The sequence below is a fragment of the Schistocerca cancellata genome, chromosome 3, assembly GCF_023864275.1.
Source record: "Schistocerca cancellata isolate TAMUIC-IGC-003103 chromosome 3, iqSchCanc2.1, whole genome shotgun sequence".
NCBI lineage: Eukaryota > Metazoa > Arthropoda > Insecta > Orthoptera > Acrididae > Schistocerca > Schistocerca cancellata.
In genome coordinates this window covers 226,832,532-226,855,635 of record NC_064628.1, presented here as the reverse complement: position 1 = coordinate 226,855,635, position 23,104 = coordinate 226,832,532, and the positions used below count along the sequence as shown (strand labels likewise).

Sequence of the window (23,104 nt, the reverse complement as noted above, 5' to 3'; positions counted from 1 at the left end):
ATTTTAACTGCACCTTCACAATACATATGTTTGCTAATGAAATTTGTCACAAGTAGTACACCACAATTTGAGAATTATAGTGATATCCATACCTACAACATTAGAGGAAAATAATGACCTCTATTACATATTATTAGAGCTGTCAATGACTGAGGAAGAAGTTCATTATGCAGCAACAAAAATTTTTGATCAATTTCCATTAACAAAAAATATCTATCATGTAGCAAAGCATTTTTTAAATCTAACCTGGACAACTCATGCTATTCTATAGGTGAATTTCTATTTATAAACTGATAGCCTCCAAAAAAGGAACTAATTCTTGAGAGTTATTGCACGAGTAGGACCAAAAAATGATGTATTGATTAATTTTAATATTAATAATGTATACATATTTTATAAATTGAATTGGTGCATATCATTTCGATGGAAGAATCGTTCAAATGATCTGTGGAGCTGACTGTCCAATTAACTAATCAACCAACTAACTAACTCAGTATGGTAATGAGAGTGGTGTGCACGCATCGTGGGTTGCTAAGTGGAAACACGATAACTTTCGTGAGGCGAACCTCCCTCTGCTGTCGGTTCCAATCTTGCTGATGCCCTTGATACTTTGTAGGCTTTTCCTCTAACTCGAGCTACAAGATGCCAGAAAGAAAAGTAGGAGGAAATCTTTTCTCCATTTTAAGTCCTCTTGATAATCGATTTGGTGCTACATAGATCTAAAAATTAAAAAAATTAAGAGATTAAGACAGAGCATCCTTGTTAACACTTGCATTCTTCTTTTTATATCGTCTAATTCTTTGTGATTTTGCAAACGTATGACGTGATTGATTTATGTGTAGCATTGCTTAACGGTGTTTCCGTTCGTATCTGCTGTCAGATTTACATACTGTCGTGGTAATGACAAACTGTTTCTTTAGTATGAGACAGGACCTCACATATACACAGAGCATAGCAAGGTCAAAAGTGCTTAATATCTTAGTCAAGCGACAAGTTTTGGGCAGTTTCCTATTACAGATACTTTTTTGGTTTATGGCATTTGACGTTCTTCGTAAGCTTTTTATGGTAAGTATATATTTTTATAGCATTTCACCTTTGTTTATTCAATATAAATGAGCCGTGCGCGAGGTTATATCGATTCTTGTGGTTGCGGTAACTGTTGACCTAGCTACATCTTTCTTGGCCTCCCGAGTGGCGACGCCTAGGGCGGCACTACAAGGCATTTTAGCACGTGGGCAGCTCTGACGTGTTGGACAGTGGTCTGGCGGTTTTGATGAAACATCACGTCGCATAGCGAATTGTGCCTTAGAGCTGTGGCGGTTTCACTCTTGTTGGTTAGTTTACGGTCCGAGCCTCGCCTACTGGAGATTTACAACTTTATCCTTCCTGTGCGGCGGCGGACCGGTTCTGGAGTTGGACTTCGGGTGTGTTTCTACAGCCTTGGTTGGTGGATGCGGGCACAACCGCCGTAAACGTTAGTCAGGAGCTAAGAGCACAAAACCCCCACTCCGTGCAGCCACTTCGGACCGTTGTTTGTTGATTCGAAATTAAATTGATTCTGGTCGTTCTACTAGCCGTGACTGTCCGACCAGCATCCTGATGATAAGACCCTGTCTAAAAAAAAATACTCATATAACTGGAAGAGGGTATCAGCATCATGAGGCCTGTGTGTTTTCTAAATAAAAGTTTTAGTGTGTGTGGTGAAGTTAGACGGTCAGGTACTAGTGGAAGTAAACCTGAGAAGGTCGGTCGTAAGTCGTGTTTGGGTAGCTCGGTTGGTAGAGAACTTTCCCGAGACAGGAAAATCCATGTCCGTGTTCCTGTGCGACACACAGTTTTAATGTGCCAGGAAGTTTCTTATCGGTGCACCCTCCGCTGGAGAGTGAAAATTTCATTCCGTCTTCTTCTTTCTATTAATCTATTGTTTGAAAAACGACGGTAAATCAATAAGTGTCCTCATCTTCATTCTAATCGTTTATAGCAGGTCTGGAAAAGCGTGGCTCGCATGATATTACCCTCCAGTGAACGCTTGCCCGTTGAACTCTACTCGGGTGGTGCCACAGCCCTTTGTTCGTTTGTGTATCAGCAGTGAAGTGGGGCAGCGTGTCACCAACTTCTAAAGAGGCATCGGTGTGTCGTTATCCGCTCGCTCTAGGCGTTTTGTTCAAATTTACTCTTCTTATTTCTGCACTACCGCTCAAGTTGTCATTTTGTTTATTGCTATGGCTGTCATTCTAGTTTCTATTCTGGTTATTTCTGTGGCTATTTTTCAATAACGGTTCTCAAGAATGTCGGAAAGAAAGAATACTGAAAAGGGCAGTTTTCATGAGGAATGGGAGATTAAGTATTTTTTATACATAATTCAGATGAAAAATCTCAATACTTAATATGTCAAGAATGTTTAACTCAAAACAAATGTAATAATCTAGCTTGACATTTCTGTTCGCTCCGTGAAGCAATACACAGGCGTTACTCTCATGATGAACAATGCCCTTTTGTTGTCGATAAGTTAGAAAAAGAGGGTCGTTGCCTGAACAATCCAATTTAAAGGAAAGAGTTTCACAGAATCGTACGTCGTACACTTAAAATTAACTAAAGATCAGAAATGCATCAGCGTCGGTTTATAGTGTTAAATAGAAATGGAGAAGGAATTTGGTTTCAATGATGCCACGGCACATTTTAAAACAGGTGCTTTGTCAGTTAACATCGTTAATTCGTGATATGGTTCGTAACACAGAAAATAAACAACAATTTAATTGCAAACTGTTGGTACCGTTTCTTTGTGTGTGGATGAGAGTACTGATCGAACAGATCTTAGTCAACTACTAATTCTGTTCGCTTAGTAAAGGGCGGGTTTTTTGTACACGAAGAGTTACTCTTTTTAGTTCCGATGCTCAGAATAACAGGTTTGGATATTGTAATGCAATTAAGAAGTGTGTTGACAAAGTTGGTGGTTTTAAAAAAATGCTCAAATTTTTATCGATGGTGCACAAGCTGTGCTTGGGAACGAAAATGGTTTCTTTGGTCAATTAAGAAAAGATGAAATAGTTTAACTTTTCATTGCATTATTCATCAGGAAGCACCCTGCGGGAAATATGAGACTGCTGTCCTCAATGAAAGACGTACCGAAAATTACGAACGTAATCCGATGAGGAAATAGATCTCTCTATCTCAGCGAAAATTTTGCAAGAAGTTAATATGGTATACGGAGACATACTTCTTCATTCCAAACTGCGTTAACGGAGTGCAGGAAAATATTTAAGGTGTTTGTTTTGCACTTAGAATATAACTTTTCAAGTTTTTGAATAGAGAAGCAAAATCGTATAGTGGTACGGAATTTGAAGATTAACTGATGATGCATGTTTCTAATCAGAACCGGCATTTTTAACAGTTTTTACAAATTATTTACATAATTTGAATTTATGTTTGCAAGGAAAGGAACACATTATTTGCGATATGTTTACGGATACTAATGGATTCCGGTGTAAACATATGTTTTTTAAATTAAAACTAAACAAGGGAAATTTGTCTTATTTTTCGAGTTGCTGTGAACTGAAACAAGACTACACGAAAGTAAAATATTCGGTATTTATTCTATTACTGGTGAAGTCTCCAATGAGTCCCATGGTTATTTTTTGTTTTATAGAGCTCGATGTCAGTTTGTTTTATAGCTCAATGGAAATTAGTCCTCTTCAAGAATAAGTTTGTAGGTTACAAAATGATGCATTCATGCTATCCACAACAGAAAAAGAGCCGAAATTTTTAAATTATGCCACAATATCAGTACCCAAAAAGAACAGATTTCGCTCTTAAAATAATCTTTTTTTTTCGGGTCAATATACATTTGTGAAAGTACATTTTCTTCACTGCAGTGTATTAAATCTGCTGAATGTAACTGAGTGACGAATGAATCGGTGGAACATCAACTCAGGTTCACTACAACGCTATTTGCCGTCGAATTGCAGATCTTATCAAGATCAAAAATAAATCGAACCTAAATATTTAAATGTCTCATGATTGTAAACACAAGAGTTTGAGACAAATAACGGAATAAAGATCAACGTTTTAGGAGTGTATGTCTTTGGGCATTTGCGTTTAGGAGTTGGTATTATAGCGCTTACCATCCATGACGACTGAAAGTCATCCGTCGCAGCGGTGTCGGGGCCTCGACGTCACCGCATGAGACGATCTGAAGAGAAAAGCACCCGCTAGGGCGGGGGTGGGGTGGGGGGGGGGATGACTCGCGAGCCGCGCCTTGCCAGGCCAGTTCTATAGATCGCTGCGAGGGGCTTTCAGTAAGTAACGCAACTCATTTTAGTTCTGGAAGCAGGTTGGTTTTATTCGCGATTCAAATACACAATATTATTCCCCACTCTTTCGACTGGAAAATCCTGTTTTTCAATCTCCGTTCTGTGCGACGGCGTTACACAACCTTACTGGGAGGACCTGTATGCTCGCATGATACCACTCTACCGTTCGGCGTCAGAGCTAATGTCTAGATGCATCAATAACCTCCACATCATCTTCCACTACCCGCGCAGTGCATCCTTCATTGGACCAAACAGGTGCAAGTCAGAAGGTGCGAGATTCCGGCTGTAGAGTGGATGAGGAAGAACAGTCCAATGCAGCTTTCTCAGCTCCTTTCAGGTCTGCGTAAGTGTGTGAGACCTAGCGTTGTCATGGAGAAGGAGAAGTCCGTTTGAATCCACTCAAATGAGAGTGTCCGCGCGACCAACATTGCAGGAGTCACAGCTCCGTGCGGTTGGCCGGTACGGGGTTGCATTGCTTATTGATGGTTTCTCGTGGTGTGGCTTAGTGCTCTCACCAGCCACTAGATAGCACCCTGCTCTTCGACCACAACAATTTTCACAGATGTGACATCTTGTTTGTGCTCTTTAGAAGTAAATATGGCTGCGCCACTCTCCGTTTCCACTAATTCAACACAGTGACTCGCAATCCGTTTTCTGAATCCATAGAAGACTCTCAGTGCAATATGGGCCCAATGTCGTACTAGACGCCAGGAAGGCATCTGGCCCAGACGGTATCCCCGTAAGATTTTATGTTGACTATGCTATAACCATAGCACCATTCTTATCCGTCATCTATCAGAGATCTTTGGAACGGCGGAAAGTTCCAAGGGACTGGAAGAAGGCCCAGATCATAGCTATCTATAAAAAGGGTAGAAAATCGGATACACATTATTACCGACCAATTTCACTGACGTCGATTTGTTGTAGAATCATGGAACATATTTTGTGTTCAGACATAATGACCTTTCTACACTCTGAGAAGCTCATCTGCAGAAACCAGCACGGTTTTAGGAAACAGAGGTCGTGCGAGATACAGCTGGCCCTCTATGTGCATGATATACAATAGTCTCTAGATACCGGCTCCCAGGTTGATTCCATATTTCTCGACTTTAGAAAGGCGTTCGAATCAGCTCCTCACTGTCGCTTGCTACAAAAAGTGCGCGCTTATGGTCTATCCGATGATATAAGCGGTTGGATAGAAAGTTATCTAACAGACAGACAGGGAACAGTATGTCGTCCTGAACGGGGTGACTTCAACAGAAACAAGCGTAACTTGAGCTGTGCCCCAGGGAAGCGTAATAGGTCCGCTGCTTTTTATGATTTACATAAACGATCTGGTTGATGGTACTGACAGCGGCATTAGATTGTTTGCCGATGATGCTGTAGTCTACAGGAAAGTAGTATCACACGAAAGTTGTGAACAAATAAATGAGAATTTGCAGAAAATAAATGGGTGGTGTAATGACTGCCGGTTATCTCTCAATATTCGTAAGTGTAACCTACTGCGTATAAAAAGGCGAAAATCCCCATTAATGTACGAGTACAAAATAAATGCCCAGTCTTTGGAAGCGGTAACGTCCGTCAAGTATCTGGGTGTGACTATTCGAAATGATCTCAAATGCAATGATCAGATTACACAAGTAACCGGTAAGGCGAACTCTAGATTGCAGTTTATTGGTAGAATCCTGAAGCGATGCAGTCCTTCAACAAAGGAAATTGCTTACAATACGATAGTTCGTCCAGTCTTGGAGTATTGTTCGTCTGTGTGGGACCCTTACCAGTTGGATCTGAGTCAAGAGATTGAGAAAGTCCAAAGAAGAGCGGCAAGATTCGTGACTGGTACATTTATCCATCGAGAAAGCGTTACAAATCTCATAGAAAGTTTGAAGTGGGATACACTTGCAAATAGACGGCACACTAAACAGAAGGGGCTGCTCACTAAATTCCGAAATCCGATCTTTACCGAGGATGTAGAGCATATATTGTTACCACCAACTTTCAAATCGCGTCATGATCACCATTCAAATTTAAGGGAAATAAGAGCTCATACTGAGGCATTCAGACGTTTTTCCCTCGCGCGATCAGCGAGTGGAACAGAGGGGGGAGGGGGGGGGAGAAATATGACTTTGGCGCGAATTGTGCCCTCCGCCACACACCGCTTGGTGGCTAGCGGAGTATATATGTAGATGTAGGTGTAGACTGCACTTTACAAGTGGACTGAAGAATTCAAAAGCTGCTCGAAAAATGTGAAGGACTAGGAAAGAGCTGAACGTCCAATCAGAATGAGCAAGCCATTGCCGTGATTTTGACAAGTTCAAGAGGAACATGAAAAGAACTCGAAGTAGAGTACATGTGCAAAGACGGGAACTGCTGCAGGTATTCGACTGCCTTGCAAATGAAGGTGAAATGTTTCTGAAACAGATCAGTTCTGGAGATGAAACATGGGTTCATCGTTTTGAACCACGAAGCAAAAATCCCGGGCATGGAGTGGAAACGGGCCGGAGCTCCAGCCATAAAGAAATTCAAGAGCCAGCTATCTGTCGGAAGAGCGTTGGCCATAGAATTTTGGGACGCAGAAGTGCTCATTTTTGTAATATCACCTGGAAAATGCGTCATCAGCGACCATTTATCGATACAGTGATGTACCTCGCAGCGAGATGAAGCATGCATTTAGAAACAAACGCGGAGGTCTAACGGCAAAAGGTTGGTTTCCTCTTTTCCGCCCGTCCACAAATCGCCACTCTTACCATTCACACTCTTCACAGTACACATCCTGCAGACAGTCTTAATCTCATCTTATTGGGTTTCCATTTGTATGGCATGCTTAAACATCGTTTAAGAGGCCATCGATTAACCTTCGATGTAGAGATGAAGGAAGCGGTATATGCGAGTACGTGGCTAGCTGCTCTCTGGCGGTATTGCAATGCTTTCGCGTAGGTACAGCAAGTACGTGGAAAATCAGTGTGACTATACCGAAAAAAGACGACGTTGTAGATTTTATAGTGTTGCAAGAGATTAAAAAGTTGTGGAGTTGCTTTTGTCACTCTCGTACAGGGGTCGGACAAAAATACAGAAAAAACAGCGAGAAATGCATGCTTGAATAAAAAATGCAATTACTAACCAAGTCTGCTGATTGAGCTGTTGTATTTGACTAGGAACGGTACCTGTACAATGTCCTGAACACGTCGCACGTGTCTGTCGTGGTCAGAACAGTGTTCTGTGCTGATGTCATTTAGTCACGCCGTTCCAACTTCTGGCAGAGTTTACGTTCCAATGGCAGGGTTCGCTGATGACTTGGGCCGCCATATTTTTGTATTCCATGAACCACAGGGTTACTGTGCAAGGACGCCTTACCACCAAGGATTATGTGTCTATGTTGGTTGATTAGTTTCATTCCACGATAAAAAGTTTGTTCCCCAAATCTCACGTCTGTGTTCCAAGGTGAAAGAGCCCCTGTTGACACAGCTCGCATTTTCCGTGACTGTTTCTATGAGCACGAGGATGAACTATCGCTTCTCACCTGGTGATGTCAGTCACCAGATCTCAACGTTACCTCCCATAATGATGTGCTTTGAAGAGAAGGTTGCACGGTCGCTATCCACCACTGTTGTCGTCACGTGAACTTGTCACTGTTTGGCAAGAGGAGTCTCTAACGTCGATCAGTTGTAGAATTTTGGAACACGTATTATGTTCGAGTGTCATGACTTTTCTGGAGACTAGAAATCTACTCTGTAGGAATCAGCATGGGTTTCGAAAAAGACGATCGTGTGAAACCCTGCTCGCGCTATTCGTCCACGAGACTCAGAGGGCCATAGACACTGGTTCCCAGGTACATGCCGTGTTTCTTGACTTCCGCAAGGCGTTCGATACAGTTTCCCACAGTCGTTTAATGAACAAAGTAAGAGCATATGGACTACCAGACCAATTGTGTGATTGAATTGAAGGGCTCCCAGGTAACAGAACGCAGCATGTCTTTCTCAATGGAGAGAAGTCTTCTGAAATAAGAGTGATTTCAGGTGTGCCGCAGGGAAGTGTCGTAGGACCGTTTATATTCACAATATACATAAATGACCTTGTGGATGACATCGGAAGCTCACTGAGGCTTTTTGCGGATGATGCTGTGGTATATCGAGAGGTTGTAACAATGGAAAATTGTACTGAAATGCAGGAGGATCTGCAGCGAATAGACGCATGGTGCAGGGAATGGCAATTGAATCTCAATGTAGACAAGTCTAATGTGCTGCGAATACATAGAAAGAAAGATCCCTTATCATTTAGCCACAATACAGCAGGTCAGCAACTGGAAGCAGTTAATTTCATAAATTATCTGGGAGTAGGCATTAGGAGTGATTTAAAATGGAATGATCATATAAAGTTGATCGTCGGTAAAGCAGATGCTAGACTGAAATTCATTCGAAGAATCCTAAGGAAATGCAATCCGAAAGCAAAGGAAGTAGGATACAGTACGCTTGTTCGCCCACTGCTTCAATACTGCTCAGCAGTGATGGATACGTACCAGATAGGGTAGAGATAGAGATAGAGATAGAGAAGATCCAACGGAGAGCAGCGCGCTTCGTTACAGGATCATTTAGTAATCGCGAAAGCGTTACGGAGATGATAGATAAACTCCAGTGGAAGACTCTGCAGAAGAGACGCTCAGTAGCTCGGTACGGGCTTTTGTTGAAGTTTCGAGAACATACCATTACCGAGGAGTCAAGCAGTATATTGCTCCCTCCTACGTATATCTCGCGAGGAGACCACGAGGATAAAATCAGAGAGATTAGAGCCCACAGAGAGGCTTCTTTCCACGAATAATACGAGACTGAAATAGAAGGGAGAACCGATAGAGGAACTCAAGGTACCCTCCACCACGCACTGCCAGGTGGCTTTCGGAGTATGGATGTAGATGTAAGATTCTCTTGAAAACCAAGCAGGGCCTGCATTTATCCATTCAGAGAAGAGTTCAAGCTGTTTTGAATGCCTACAATTTTCGTACGGATATTACGCGTGGACGTACGTCGTGATTTTGGTGGTAGCACATTCTTGGCTGCCCCCTGTGTATAGGCCATGAAGTATGTGACGTAGAATGAATGAATAAGTAAAGGGCTGACCTTGAATACGAATCCCGGTATGCAGGTCTTGCAGAAGGCGGCTACGATGTTGACGCAGAAGAAGGGCACCCAGCAGATGAGGAAGACGCCCATGATGACGCCGACGGTGATGGCCGCCTTGTGGTCGGACACGTGGTACGGCGACGAGCTCATGGCGGCGATGGGCGGCTGCTGCTTGCCGCCGGCGCCGGCGTCGGCCGAGTCGGCCGTCGCGCCGAAGTTGGTGCTGGGGGCGGCGGCGGCGGGCAGCGGCCGCGTCACGGCGCGGATGTTCTTGACGTGCTTCTGCGCGTACAGGTAGAGGCGGCAGTAGATGCCCAGCATCACCAGCGTCGGGAAGTAGAAGCTGATGCACGAGCTGACGACGGCGTACGTGGGCGTGAGGTCGAGCGCGCACGTGGGGTGCTCGGTGGCGCCGTCGTGGTAGGTGAGCGGCTGCGGCGGCCGGTGCAGGCCCAGCGAGATGGGCAGGAAGGAGATGAGCGCCGCCAGCAGCCAGATGGCCGCGATGCTCGCCACCGCCACGCGCCGCGTCACCCACCGCCCGTACCTGCCGGCACCGACAGCTGCAGCCCGCCTCCAGACTGGAAACGTGCTGACACGGTACACAGCTCTCACTACTGTCGAGCCGCCTGTGAAACTATCTGACGGGTAGAAGCGCTATTGCCAGCTTTCAGCTGCGTAACTCTAAAACCTGCACGTGGAAACAATTGGCGCCTATATAACTGCAGGAACACGAAGCTGCAACTCCCAGCCCACTGCAGCTGTATGACATTCTCTTAGGTCGACTCGACAATGGTTACATCACCATCAGTTGCCTTTCAATTGTGCGTAAGTGCAGTGCTTGCCGGAAGCCAAAGCTCGTCTTGCAGGGTGGAAGTAGTCAAGTAAATGAAAACGTGAATTATTCGTAGGCTTGCATTCGAAAGGATGTGTAACGCTGTTTAATGGAAAAGGAAAGACAGAAGAGAAAGGTTTTGAAGCAGGAAAAAAAAAATCCGTTTTCTCTGAAAAGCTGCAATAGGAGGTCAAATTTCCTTGCTAGAAGCAGAATATCACAAGGTGATTTATTTTATCTGAAAACGTTTTTATATCTATTGACCGCTAAATTTCTGGAAGTTAATGATTCTACAAATACACGGGGGTCTGGTTAGCTGTTATCGCAGAGGTGGTGCTTGTACCGTGAACATTTGTAAGGGGCATGTGGAAAGAACGAAGGAAAGAAAGTGACAGTTGGATGTTCCGCCAAAGTCGAGTCGTGGATGTCAGAGACGAAACAAGTGTTCGGATTGGAGACGGATACAGAAGGAAATCAGTCGTAGAATTCGCCTGAAGAACCTTATGGAAAACTGGATGGTTAAATGTATATTTGTACAGATGAATCCCAATCCGTACACTACTACTTGTCGGCCTGTGAGATGGAATCAGACGCTAGACTGTAGCACACTCATGTGCAGCAAGGCAATAATAAAAAATTCTGCATGGAAATGCGCATATCAGCCATACATGTTATTAAACAAAATACGAGCTTACGGTGTTTCGGAACACTGTGCATACGGAACAAATTAAAGTGGAAAGGCCATATAAAACAAATCGTAGGGAAGGCAGATGCCCCACTAAGATTCGTTGGAAGAATCAGTAGAAAGGAAACAGCTTCCAAAAAGCTCGTTCTACCGATACCTGAGTGCTACTCGACACTGAGAGCATTAATGGCACGTGTGGCGGGTGGCAGTGTATGTTGTGATACAGAGCACGCATAATTGTGTCAATACATGCCGCGGACGTGATTTAGCAAATTAAACAAATTAAGAGTTGATTGTGTATTATATTCTTGTGATTGGACCTGTAGTTTCCTTCTGTACGTTAGGATATTGTTGTATCATTGCTTTACGTGAATCTAATGAGCTGTCTTCCACGTTCTGTGTAGGAAGATATTCAGCGTTGGTAGCTTGGTAGTGTCGTCTGTATTCGATGGAAAAGTTCTCGGGTGTCGGTAGTAGTAATAGAGAAAGGAGTAGTTAACGACTGTATTACTGATCGTAAATAATTAAAGTATTCTTTGGCACTGATAGTTTTTTCTGATTCTGGCAGAGCATCAAAGGTTTTAAAGTGTATGTTGTTGTCTGGTGGCGCATTCTTCTGCCAGATTCAATTTTTTATGTGTCTAATCTTGTTATTTTGTTGTCAAAAGGATATTTCGTGCTTGCTTAATTCGACACTGCATAAATGATTTCGTCACACACTGCTGGAAAGAAATAGTACACCCTATTAGAGGTTTCCAGTTTCCTCAAAATTTGTTGTTGCAATAGTACATACGGATTGCATGAAAGGATTACATTTACAGATCAACAGCACAAGTGGTTCTGAGGTATCAGGTATCGAACCATGCTGATACATTCGTATTAGAACGTGTGGCAATACGGGCTCTGACACTGTCATCCAGTTGATCATACAGACGGAGAATACTGTCCTGGCACACGTCGTTATGCCACGCTTGCTTGACCTGTGTCACGTAGTTCTGTTAGATTTGTCGGCTGACGAGCATCACGAGTCACTTCCCTTGCCATCATATCCCACGGTTGCTCGGTGGGTGACACGTCTGGAGATCGTGTCGGCGAGGGAAGTTGCTGCATATGTTGCAGAGCGTACTGAGCTTCACGGTCAGTGGGTCGGTAAGCATTATCCTGCTGGAACAACACATCACCTTCTTATCGCAAGAACGGATCTAACAACATTCTGCACTTACCGAGCGCTGATTGGCGTCCCCTTAAGACCACAATGTTGCCGTTTCCAAACACGCTCACTTTGCTGCATGAGCTACGAGTGCGGTCGCTGTGGCATGGTTGCCTGCTTGCTTCACACATTTGCACCACACTGAGCCTTCTGTCTGTGAGCATTCCCTATTAACGGGAAGAGAAAGCTGGCGCTCGCCACTACCCTATCTGTTGGCGGGCGACACTGGAACCATTATCAGTACACTACTATCCCCCAGGTGTAATATGCCGTCATCGGATCAAAATCGACGTCATATTTCCAAGTGTACTAATTTTTTCCCCGGCACTGTTTATTTATTTTATTGCAAGTGGTTTCTGTTCTGTTAACTGAAGCAATTAATGGTAAATAAAGTAATTGATAAATTAAGCACCACGATTGCACAGCTCCAGCCCGAACCTCACTCCACCTAAATACTACACTACTCAAGCGAAATGTGTGAAGAGTTGTATAGGATTGTTATTTGGTGCATGGACAGTCAGATGACTTTGAACGTAAATAATTGTGATGTATTGTGCATGAAGAGACGACGCTAGAAGAAAAGCGTTGCGTATTACAGGGAGGTTTACGGCTGGAATTCCAAAAGGGTACGATCCAAGTACAGCCAGTGAACGTGTTAATTGTTCCCAAAAATGCCTCGTGGAACGACCGTGACGTGACACTCTGAAAAATTACATCTCTTACGGAAGTTTATCGACAGTCGTTCCACCGCCTTACGCAAGACATCAAAATTTAAATTACACGCGTCGTCCCATACAAAGGCATTTGGCAAAAAGAGTGGGGCATTGTATAAAGAGAGTACAGCTCTGCTGCGGTACGGACAACAGGTGCGTCACTGTGTGGGGCGAAATGGCACGGCAGCTGCTAACGGCCGCCACATTCGAAGTACAAGAGGCAAAACGTCTAAACTGCACACAGACTCACTGTGAAAGGCTGGTGGTGTTGGGATCAAGTGAAATGCCGCGTCCAACCGTAGCAAAATGGTGCCGACAATTTGAGCAAGGCGGCACAGATGTGGGTGACGCTGATAGGGTAGGAAGGCCAAGGCCACCTACAGCGACTACTGGTGACAGACGACAATGGTGAGACAATCGACGAACTGATTTGCAGCAGTCGCTGATTCTCCGACGGTGAAGGCGGTCAGACAGTGGTTCTCGAGTGGCTTCGTGACCGAGGTGCGGATTGTCGTATTGTTGAATGACTGGTAGTACATTCCGACAGTTCTTTCCATTTGTTGCAAACAGACTTCGAGAAGAAGTACACAGCAGTTACGAATCTTCGGGCACCAAAGCTAAGATCGCAACCAAAAGTACACTACGAAGGCTGCCTGAGTCACCAGATCGTGAACTGAAGGAACATAGCAAATTACAAAATTACAAACAATCTTGACCAGATATTAATCAAGGTATACACATAGGTCGATAATATTCAGTAAGAAACAATCAGCAGCTATCTCCCATTCTGCCTAACTAGTATCGTATGACATTACAAACCTATACACAAACTTACCTATCCAAGAGAAAGTCAGCAAGTCAAACCTCATAAACCATATAAATCTGTCATAGCCTGAAAGTGTTGAGTCCAAGGACCTTCTTGAATCAGCACTAAATTATAACTATTCCTCATTTAACAATAAAATTTACATGCAACATGAAGGTATCACAGAGGACTCAAGTATAGTTGGTAAAATTGCCAATACGTCTAAATTAACGACCTTGAGTAAAATACTGTTACTATAAAATCAAGCTCTAGGGATAAAATTATTTGCTATAAATGTTATGTCGATGACATACTGCTCCTCGTAGTTGCAGACGCAAATTATTTTAACATTCTCGATGCACTCAATAAACAGGATGGAAATGTAAAATCCACTTACATAATTATGGAAACAATGGCAGCATCAACTTCCTAGACTCGATCTTCAGTACAGAAAAAGTAACGTACACATCTTCAAAGTCCACAGAAAACCGACAACAACAGACATCACCTTACACAGCTCACCTTACCACCCTACGACACACAAATATGCTGCATACAGAGCCTAGTTAACGCAACCAGCAGTAAACCAATAGACAAATATGCGAAGATTGACGAACTCAGAAAAATCAAACAAATCGCTGCAGCAAATGGCTATAATGAACCATTTATTGACAACTTCACCCAGAAAAGAAAAACAATAATAAACCAGTTCCCTTACACGAAATGAAAGAGAAAACCACTACTCACGTTTTATCACATAAAAACTCTTCTACAAACTAGCAAACATTTGCGGACCACATAAAATTAACGTTGCCTTCATACCAGATAACAAACAGCAATACACACTGAGAGGCAACGTAAAGGCACAGAGAAACATAAAAATAATCAGGCATTTATAAAATGGTATGTAATACATGCGGAACCCTCTATGTAGACCAAGCTGGGTGAGACCGCCAGAAAAGATGCAATGAACGTATAAATGTCAACCAGAATGTTTGAACAAAAATGCGATGATGAAAGCACTGAAAATCACCGAAAGAAAAGTGCCAAGGGAAACTTTGGGACCAGTTAAAGAGAAAAAAAAATACAAAAGATGTCGTAATAGTGAAAGTTATACACATATTGAAAAAATTACAGACATAATTAGGAAAAGAAAAATAATCCTCTACGGCCACATCCAATGGATGAATCCTAACATACTGGGAAACAGCTGTTTACTCACTTTGTCAAATTAAAAATGGATGATGTATGGTGCAAAGAAGTTGGGAGGAACATGGATGAACTTTAATTTACTGCACAACGTGTTGGGGAGTGACTTTAACTCGGAAGCAAATTACAGGACTCCAAAATTTTCCATGAAAAACCTAAGAACAAGACAGGAGCCACTTGAACAGAAGAAAGAAGAGTGTAACATGGAGAAATGATGAGAGAAATATGGAACAAAAGAAAGGAGGAACAGTTGAAATAATTATAGTTCATAACGCCTCATCCATAAAAAAAGAAGAACAGAGATCTACCACACAAATAATTACAATAAATTATCAGTAGCCAACCACGTAAACGACACTGGCCACCCATTCCGTGATGTCGTGAATGACCTCCATATATTACATAAAATGGGCAAGGGACACCAAACTGACTTATACAAGGAATTAGAAAAAAATCAGAAATTTTGATTCGTGGCAAAATACATGTTAACACGTTTCATATGAAAAGCTAGAGAGCAACAATATTAATTTTTTTGAAAGTTTCTCCAATTTTCTACGCCTATTCTATTGAAAATATTGATTTTAACAATAAAAATTGTCTTTAGCAAGTAATCATATTATTTAATATGTGCCATGACATAAATGCATTTAGATATAAATATGTTTCGTCTTCACTGTGTATTACTATCTAAGCAAGTGAAATTAGTTTATTTTAGCAGTTTTTGGAATGACGTAAACATCTGTATGTGAAAGTATGAAACTGTGACGTGTTTTTCACTGTGCTCTGTGTGCCAAACAATTAAATTTCCAACAAAAGTGTAAGTAACTGCGCTATTAAAATATCTAAACGTGCAAATCACTTAATGAACACACTAAAAGATATGCATATTCCTGTAGAGGACTGTATTTCAACATATAACCTCACTGACACACAAAAAATGTACTTAACCACATTTCAGATTAATGTTATCTACATTTAATAGGAATGCAGCTGAAAATTGCAACTTGCTGCCGAAATGCGTCGTGCTAATTAAATATTAGTAAAAAGTGACTGAAGCGGTATAGATTATTTCATAAATTTAGAATACAGTCGCAGTTCTCAAAAAAATTCCGTATGACACGAACGAATTGAAGATAAACCTGTTAAAGCGCAGTGAAGGTATGTGATGTTTATTCAGTTATGCGTCGTCTTTTCATATCTCGGCTGACATTAACTTTCCACTGTCTAAAAATCTCATCAATATACATATGAAAAAGTGTGGGAGATAAGCTTCCCTCCTCTGTTACGTTGTGGTACGCACTGCAGCTGCAGACGATAATGTGTCGCATCCAATACGAAATTTGTGTTTTTTTGTAGAAAAAATAAGAAAGCTGCTAAGACAGGGCGCTGCACGTTCTTGTGAGCGTTTATGCAGGCTACATAGGGTAGTGACGTTATGACAATAGTGAGACTCAGCGATTGCGAAGGGTGTTAACGTGGTGAACAGCGACATTGAACTCTTGCACTCACAGGTAATAAGATTTAAATATGTTGGTATTGAACCGTCCAGCAGCTGAAATGTCGGAATGGAGGTTAGAGAATAAGTAAAAAAAGCAAACTAAGTGACAGGGTATTTAAACGATCCAGTTAGGAAAAACAAACATTTGCGAGACCATGACGTACACAGCTGAGACAAGAACATCAAAAACTAGAAGACTTTTGGAAACCTCAGAAATGAAAAATCTGCTGAGGATTGTAGGGAAGACCGTGGGAGGTAGAGAAATGAAAGCATTAGAAAAGGTTATTAAGTGAACTCCATTATGACTGGGTACATATGAGGTAGCATGCCGCCCGAAGTGGCCGTGCGGTTCTAGGCGCTACAGTCTGGAATCGCGGGACCGCTACGGTCGCAGGTCCGAATCCTGCCTCGGGCATGGATGTGTGTGATGTCCTTAGGTTAGTTAGGTTTAATTAGTTCTAAGTTCTAGGCGACTGATGACCACAGAAGTTAAGTCGCATAGTGCTCAGAGCCATTTGAACCATTTGAGGTAGCACGAATGAAAGGAACACAAAGACAGTGTGGTTGAATGGAAGATTGAACTCGCAAGAAATAATTTACAATACGGTAAGAGAGATATAGGCAGTCGAAGGAAAAATGATGGAGTGTCAACCATATGGTAGACTAAGGCTTAGTGAAGGAAACGGGCTTTGACCTAGTAAGAAAGGAACACTGGACATTATTGAAAGCTGGTATAGAGTGGTTAGCGAATTCGGAGTGCCTGCTGTACCGTTTCCGATTGTAGTTAAGGTGCTCTTTCAATTTCTCTATTTGCTTCCCAAGTTATCGACGAGCAGATAAGGAAACAAGGCTAGGAACCCGGTTAGGTGATGTAGCCGACCGCGACGTATGTCTTTCATGGCAATGCTACCTGCACCGGAAGTGCTCTATACTCACAAATGTAACGGCGTCTAGACGTAGGCAACAGAAAATCTGAGACCTCTCTGACTTTAAATGAGTGGAGACTGTAGAAGCGTTGTTAGTTCGAGCATGACTGCAAATTGTGATGGGAGCAACTGTACCCGCAGATTTGCCACATTCTAGGCGCCATCACCATCGTTAAATATCATAATAATGGATGAAAATCAATATTCACACAACTATGTATTAAATATTGAAGAAAATGCTTCATAACGACAGTAGGGGTGACGTAAACAACACTGGAAGTGAATAAATAGTCCGACATCAGTTACATAATCTATGTGATGATCCCCTAGAAATGTCTGATCATGAGGTACGATTCAAATGTTAAAGAGACTATACCAGTGGCACAATGACGATTCATTTGCCTGACAACTACTCACTCTGGAAATAGCACGTTCTCTATACCGGTGACAGTTCATCATTTCCATTTTTCTCCCCACCTCTGAAGACTTAGACGTTGTGTTCCAGGCCGGCAGGGCTGTCGGCGAGGCGGGTAGACTTTTTCGTTCCCGTTACAATTTTCCGCCCAGATTCCTGGATAATGTCAATCTGCCTATCTGCCTTTTCCCACAATATAACGTTGGTCTTATCATTACTCGCTAGCACCAAAATGAAGCCAAAGACTGTGCGGAAAATTTAAAATTAATGGTGGTAAAGTGTTGTAAATATCCCTATTAATGCTAATTATTCTTTGGGTTTGGTGCGGGCTTGATGAACAAGAAAACGAATTTAAGTACTTAATCATTCGGCGTCCAAACCACCTCCCACTTCTGCATTTCTGAAATGTTATGAGGCGAATTCTGATGCTAGGAAAGTGAGGCGGCGCCATGCAGAAAGACAAAGACAAATTTCAGTTAACCATTTGGAGCTGGAAGCTTGAGGGCTCTGGAACGAGATGGAGCCGCCGCCAACTGGAGAGTTTCGTGAGAATCGAGCTTTGTGGCTTTGATAACTGCCGAAGCCAGAGCGGAAGAGCAGAACACTGGAAGGTAAAGCTCGCGCAATCTGTTTCGCAGCAGCACAGACGCATTCTCGACCTGAGCGCAGGGCAGCTTCATCCCGTTGTTCTCAAGAGGCAGCCGGCTCAGCTGACTGCCGCTTGCCGACCTGCCTCAGAGGAGCGATCTCGCATGCGATCTCGTATTACGTAACATTGTACCGCAGTGTTCACGCACCATAGGTACAGGGGATGTTCACCACAATCAGGCACGCATGATAATAAGCAGTGCCGTTACATTTTCGTCAGAATAGGTAAACGAGGAATCAAAAATCTCACTAAAAACCTTGTTTTAGACGGTTTCAGGAGCCGTTAGCAACTTCAGTCGATCAACAAAGAGAATTAACATGAAGGGAATAAAACTTAGCTACAAGTATTTTCCAAGGTTTCCTTACTTTGGAAAGACGCGGAGAAAGGAGAAACTAATCATTTTTGGATGATATAATAGGGGACTGCTTCGTAATTTCTACACTATTCATCTTCTTTATTTTACGTTGTGAATAACGTAGTAAGTGTTATATCCTAGCCAGTAATGCCAACCGAGCTCGCTGCCAAAAGGTTATCAGCATCAAAGTCCGGACGCCGTCCGCATAAGCAGCGCCAGCGATACAGGAAATCGCCGCAAGTCTGCGCGCGCCACCGCTGGCTTCTGGCTTCTTAAGCGCTGGAGTCGCGAGCGCTAGGACAGTTCTGTATTCGCCGCTCAGTTGTATACTCGCCACCGATTTGTGTACTTGCTAGTCAGTTGTGTGTTCATCGCAGCAGAGTTGTTGTTTGTCGTCAGCCGACGCTGACCTAGCCGCTCCGACTCGAACTAGACAGATTTCTGTAGACACGGAGTTCACTACTGTGTTTCTGTATCTTCGTTAATAAAGATAAGTACCGACTTTTATTTAATCAGAGTGTTTGGGTTTTCATCTTTCTGTTCACTGTTCCAGTGGACCGGTCGGCCCGCTATTAAAAGTGTGGCGGTGACTTCGTAAGCCGTTTCTACAGCGAAGTGTTTGTCGCTACGAACGCCGCCACAAAAGTAAGTGACCCGCTTTGTCATAGCAATAAATATTACACTCAATGAAAAAAGAAAAAGAAAACAAGAGAGTACCTTTCTGAGGCATGCAACGTATACAAAAGTAGATGAGGCCTACAGAGATCTGTCACTACATAAACATATTGAGGGGGTGGTTCCTATTACTAAAGCTAGGCAAGTAGTGCTGTGCTCGGGACCTTAGAAATGTGTGCGACAAGTGCCTGCAGCTCACAGTAGAAGGCGTCAGTGAGCTGTGAGATATGAAGTATCATTTAATTGGCAAATGTAGGCAACGGTTAAATAGAAAAGCATGAGAGCTACTACAAGTCATGTATAAAACCAGTATGAAACTAATCGTATTAAAAATTGTAAATAATATTTTTACAGATGTGGTCTGAAATAACAAGCTAAAAAGTTATAAACAGAACTGGATGCTGTAATGCGGAGACCTTAAAACGCATAACGAAACCTTGAAGGGTAATGACAACGGTCAAAGTTGGAATCAAGAGATAACTAGTGATACAGATACAAAGACGTATAAAAACTGTAACGGTTAAAACTGAAATAAAATTGGAGCATTAAGTACTAGCGGCCTAAAACACTACCGCTGAGAGATGCACACACGTTTGTTTTACAAGATTTACTGCTGTCAACCCGTGGTCGATCTTGTTTTCCTACGGATGATCCTTTGTTAATGCGACTATGTCTTTTCCGGTACTCCAGTGAGAAACTGTTCACGTTGAACATGTATATTTTTCGAATTATTTGTCCTATTTACGTGAAAAAATCCCGACTCCAAATCTGCTCGATAGCAATTGAAATGTTACCGACGACAGTGCCACTGAAGCGGAATTACTAAACACGGTTTTCCCGAAATTTCTTCGCCGAACAAGATGCAGTAAATATTCCAGTATTGAAATGAAGAGCAGCTGCCACCGTGGGTAATTTAAAATCAGATTCCCGTGGTGTAGTGGATGTTCTGGTGCGCACTGCGTATCAGTTACGAAAGAACGTCGTGTCAGGGAAATGGCTCGTCGAGGACAAATAAGAAACAGAATGTTCTTTGCAGAACTTGCTATAATTAAATGCCAATTTATAACATATGTACTGTTAAAGTTTTCATGAGACGGTAAGAATCAAAGTATGCTCCTAATTCATATAGGGTCGGTGTAGCGTAATGAGTAAGATGTGGAGTAATGAGGGAACGACTGATGTGTTTAAGGGGACGTGCATCACTAGATCCAAATAGTTTTTTTCTAACATCGTGTTTTTTGATGGGTTCTCATACGTTTTTATTTGGTTAATAATAGACATTCTGTAATATTCAGTGTTATGTTTCTGAGGAGTGAGTTTCTTCGTTTGGCTTTAACTACATGCTTCTTGGAGTGAGATATTTTGCGCTTTCTTGTTTCGAGTCTTGAATTTCACATGTTCTTAGTACCCTATAACCGAATAGAAACAGTGATCAAGTAAGAATGACGTCAGGGTTTCATTAAAATGAAAGAATGATGAAACAATTTTTGTCTTATGTGGAGAATACTACAAATTTGTAATGGAAGTGTTATAAGCCAATTTCCTTATTGACTAGACTTGGTATTTTCCGGTTTGCCTCATAACATGTTCGTGGATATTGAAGTTTTTATTTATGTACACTACTGGCAGGACAACTTTACTAGCATATGGACAGGTGTGGAAATGAGCGATTTAATAGAACCAACGTAGGAATTTTACGTCGGTCCATTCCGTAAACAGTGTATGCACCTGTAGCACAGTTTCTGAGCGTTCAGAAGCACGTTGAACTCGGCACGCTCAATGTTTACGTTCGAAATCACCGTCCGTGTGCCGATGGCTTTACGCCAAGACTTACCCGTGTGCTTTTGAAAATGCGGATAAGTCGCAAATGGTTTAGTCACCGAACATTTTATGCGAATATTTTTCTGCAATAAACAGAAATATTAAAAGGCTAACATTTAGAGCGAAATACGTGTTTCTTCTGTCATATTCGAAAGTAATTTCCTTAGCCTGAATCATGCCATGAGGTACAGGCTGTCGGAATTCATATTTTTCTAAACATAGACAGAATTACACTTCTGTTGTTCTGTCTGTTACAGGACCCTAGAGCATATTCTAAGCTCAAACAGGATAACGTTCCTGGAGGAAAGTCAGCACGGATCATAAAAGAAAACCACAACTGGATTTTTTCATAAACTCCTTCTTGCGAACGATGGATGCAGGTTAACAGGTAGCGTCTGTCTTCCTGGATATCCGAAAAGCGTTCGACCCTACACGTCGTCGTGGACTACTAAAGAAGATTGGATCGTACAGAGTGTCTTCAAAAATATATGATTGGTTGAGGGCGTGTTTGACTAACATAATCCAGCACGTTATAATGTTCCAGAAAAACAAAAGTAACTTTGTAAATGCCACAAGGAAGCCTAGTAGGACCGCTAATGTTTCCAGTATACATACAGGACCAACATCTCTTGTAATGAGTACTTCTAGCTTTGGTGTTACGACATTCTTTTAATTTTTTCTATAAACGGGTGCTCGACTGTGTCCCACTTGAATTATCATAACTTCTGCATTACGACATTTGTGACATAGGGCGGGCGTTGTCATGAGGCCTCAGCATCCCTTGGTGCACCATCCCCTAACGGTGGTTTGTCGACGGACGTGGTTCCATATACGCATTATCCGTTCTACAGTGGATGTCTATCGGTGCTTGTCCTTTGACAACCAAGAAAAGAATAAAAACACCTCGGTTCTGTTTGGAGGCATTCGCTAATAACGTCTCCACACCTCATGTTTCCGCACTAGTGCACGTCGGAAAGACACGAGTGCCACAATAATCCCTTGCCTACACGTCGGTGCTTATACAGCAGCTACAGAGTCGCGCTACGTTACCCCTGAAACGGAAACATTTTGATCGTCCTTTATAATATCATATTCCCTACACATCGTTGGTTTCTGGTACTTTCGAAGATGCATGCGGCTTTTTCTGCCGGGGGCGTCTGTCTTGCGTGGTCACGCGCCTGTATGTGCGCAGTAGTCGTTGCTTGGATACTGTGAGAAGCAGTCGCATGCAGGCGTGTCGCACATAAATTGTCTGAAGAATTTGCTAAGGACTTAATTATTAGTTAGAAGGTATTACGTCAGTTCATAGGGTAAAAGCAATTTATGACTCTATTTATTGGCGGAAAAGTACATGGATTATTTACGATATTTATGGAAGAAACAGCATCGTGGCTGTTGTTCAGTAACTTCCGTTAGCGGAACGTATTGACATTTGAAAATACACAGAACGAGTTCTGTGAACAGTGATAAACTGTTAAATTAAAGAGGAAATGCAATGCAGCAGTGATAATTTCACGGTATGTTTTAGGTGCCAATCAAACGAAGTAGTATTGATTCGTACTGTTTTTCATTTTGCAAATGAGGCAAGGCCTATATTAATACTTGAAAAGTGTAGGAAACACATGTTTGTATTGAACTATAGGTCACGTTTACCTAGTAACTTAGCGTGTTCTCCCTGTAAAGCTCCCATTTGAGTACGGCAGCCGTAAAATTATAAACTAAATACGTTAGTGGAGCTTCACACACAATGAGACGGTTCACTAACTATGCTGTTGTGTACAGCAAATTGCTGTTGCTGGACGGTCGTAACGAACTGCAGCAAGATGTAGTGCAATAAATATCATCTCCGTTTAAATGTGGATAAATATCAACTAATGTCTGTAA

At 42.3% G+C, this 23,104-nt stretch overlaps 1 protein-coding gene across 1 annotated transcript in view; it reads right to left on the bottom strand.

Annotated features, from left to right (window-relative positions):
• Positions 1-23,104, bottom strand: part of LOC126176685 (dopamine receptor 1) — a 1,014,936-nt gene that overhangs the window by 5,609 nt on the left and 986,223 nt on the right. The window contains exon 5 of the mRNA XM_049923847.1: positions 9,422-9,971. Within this exon, the coding sequence (XP_049779804.1) occupies positions 9,422-9,971 (550 nt within the window). The remainder of the gene's footprint in view (positions 1-9,421; positions 9,972-23,104) is intronic.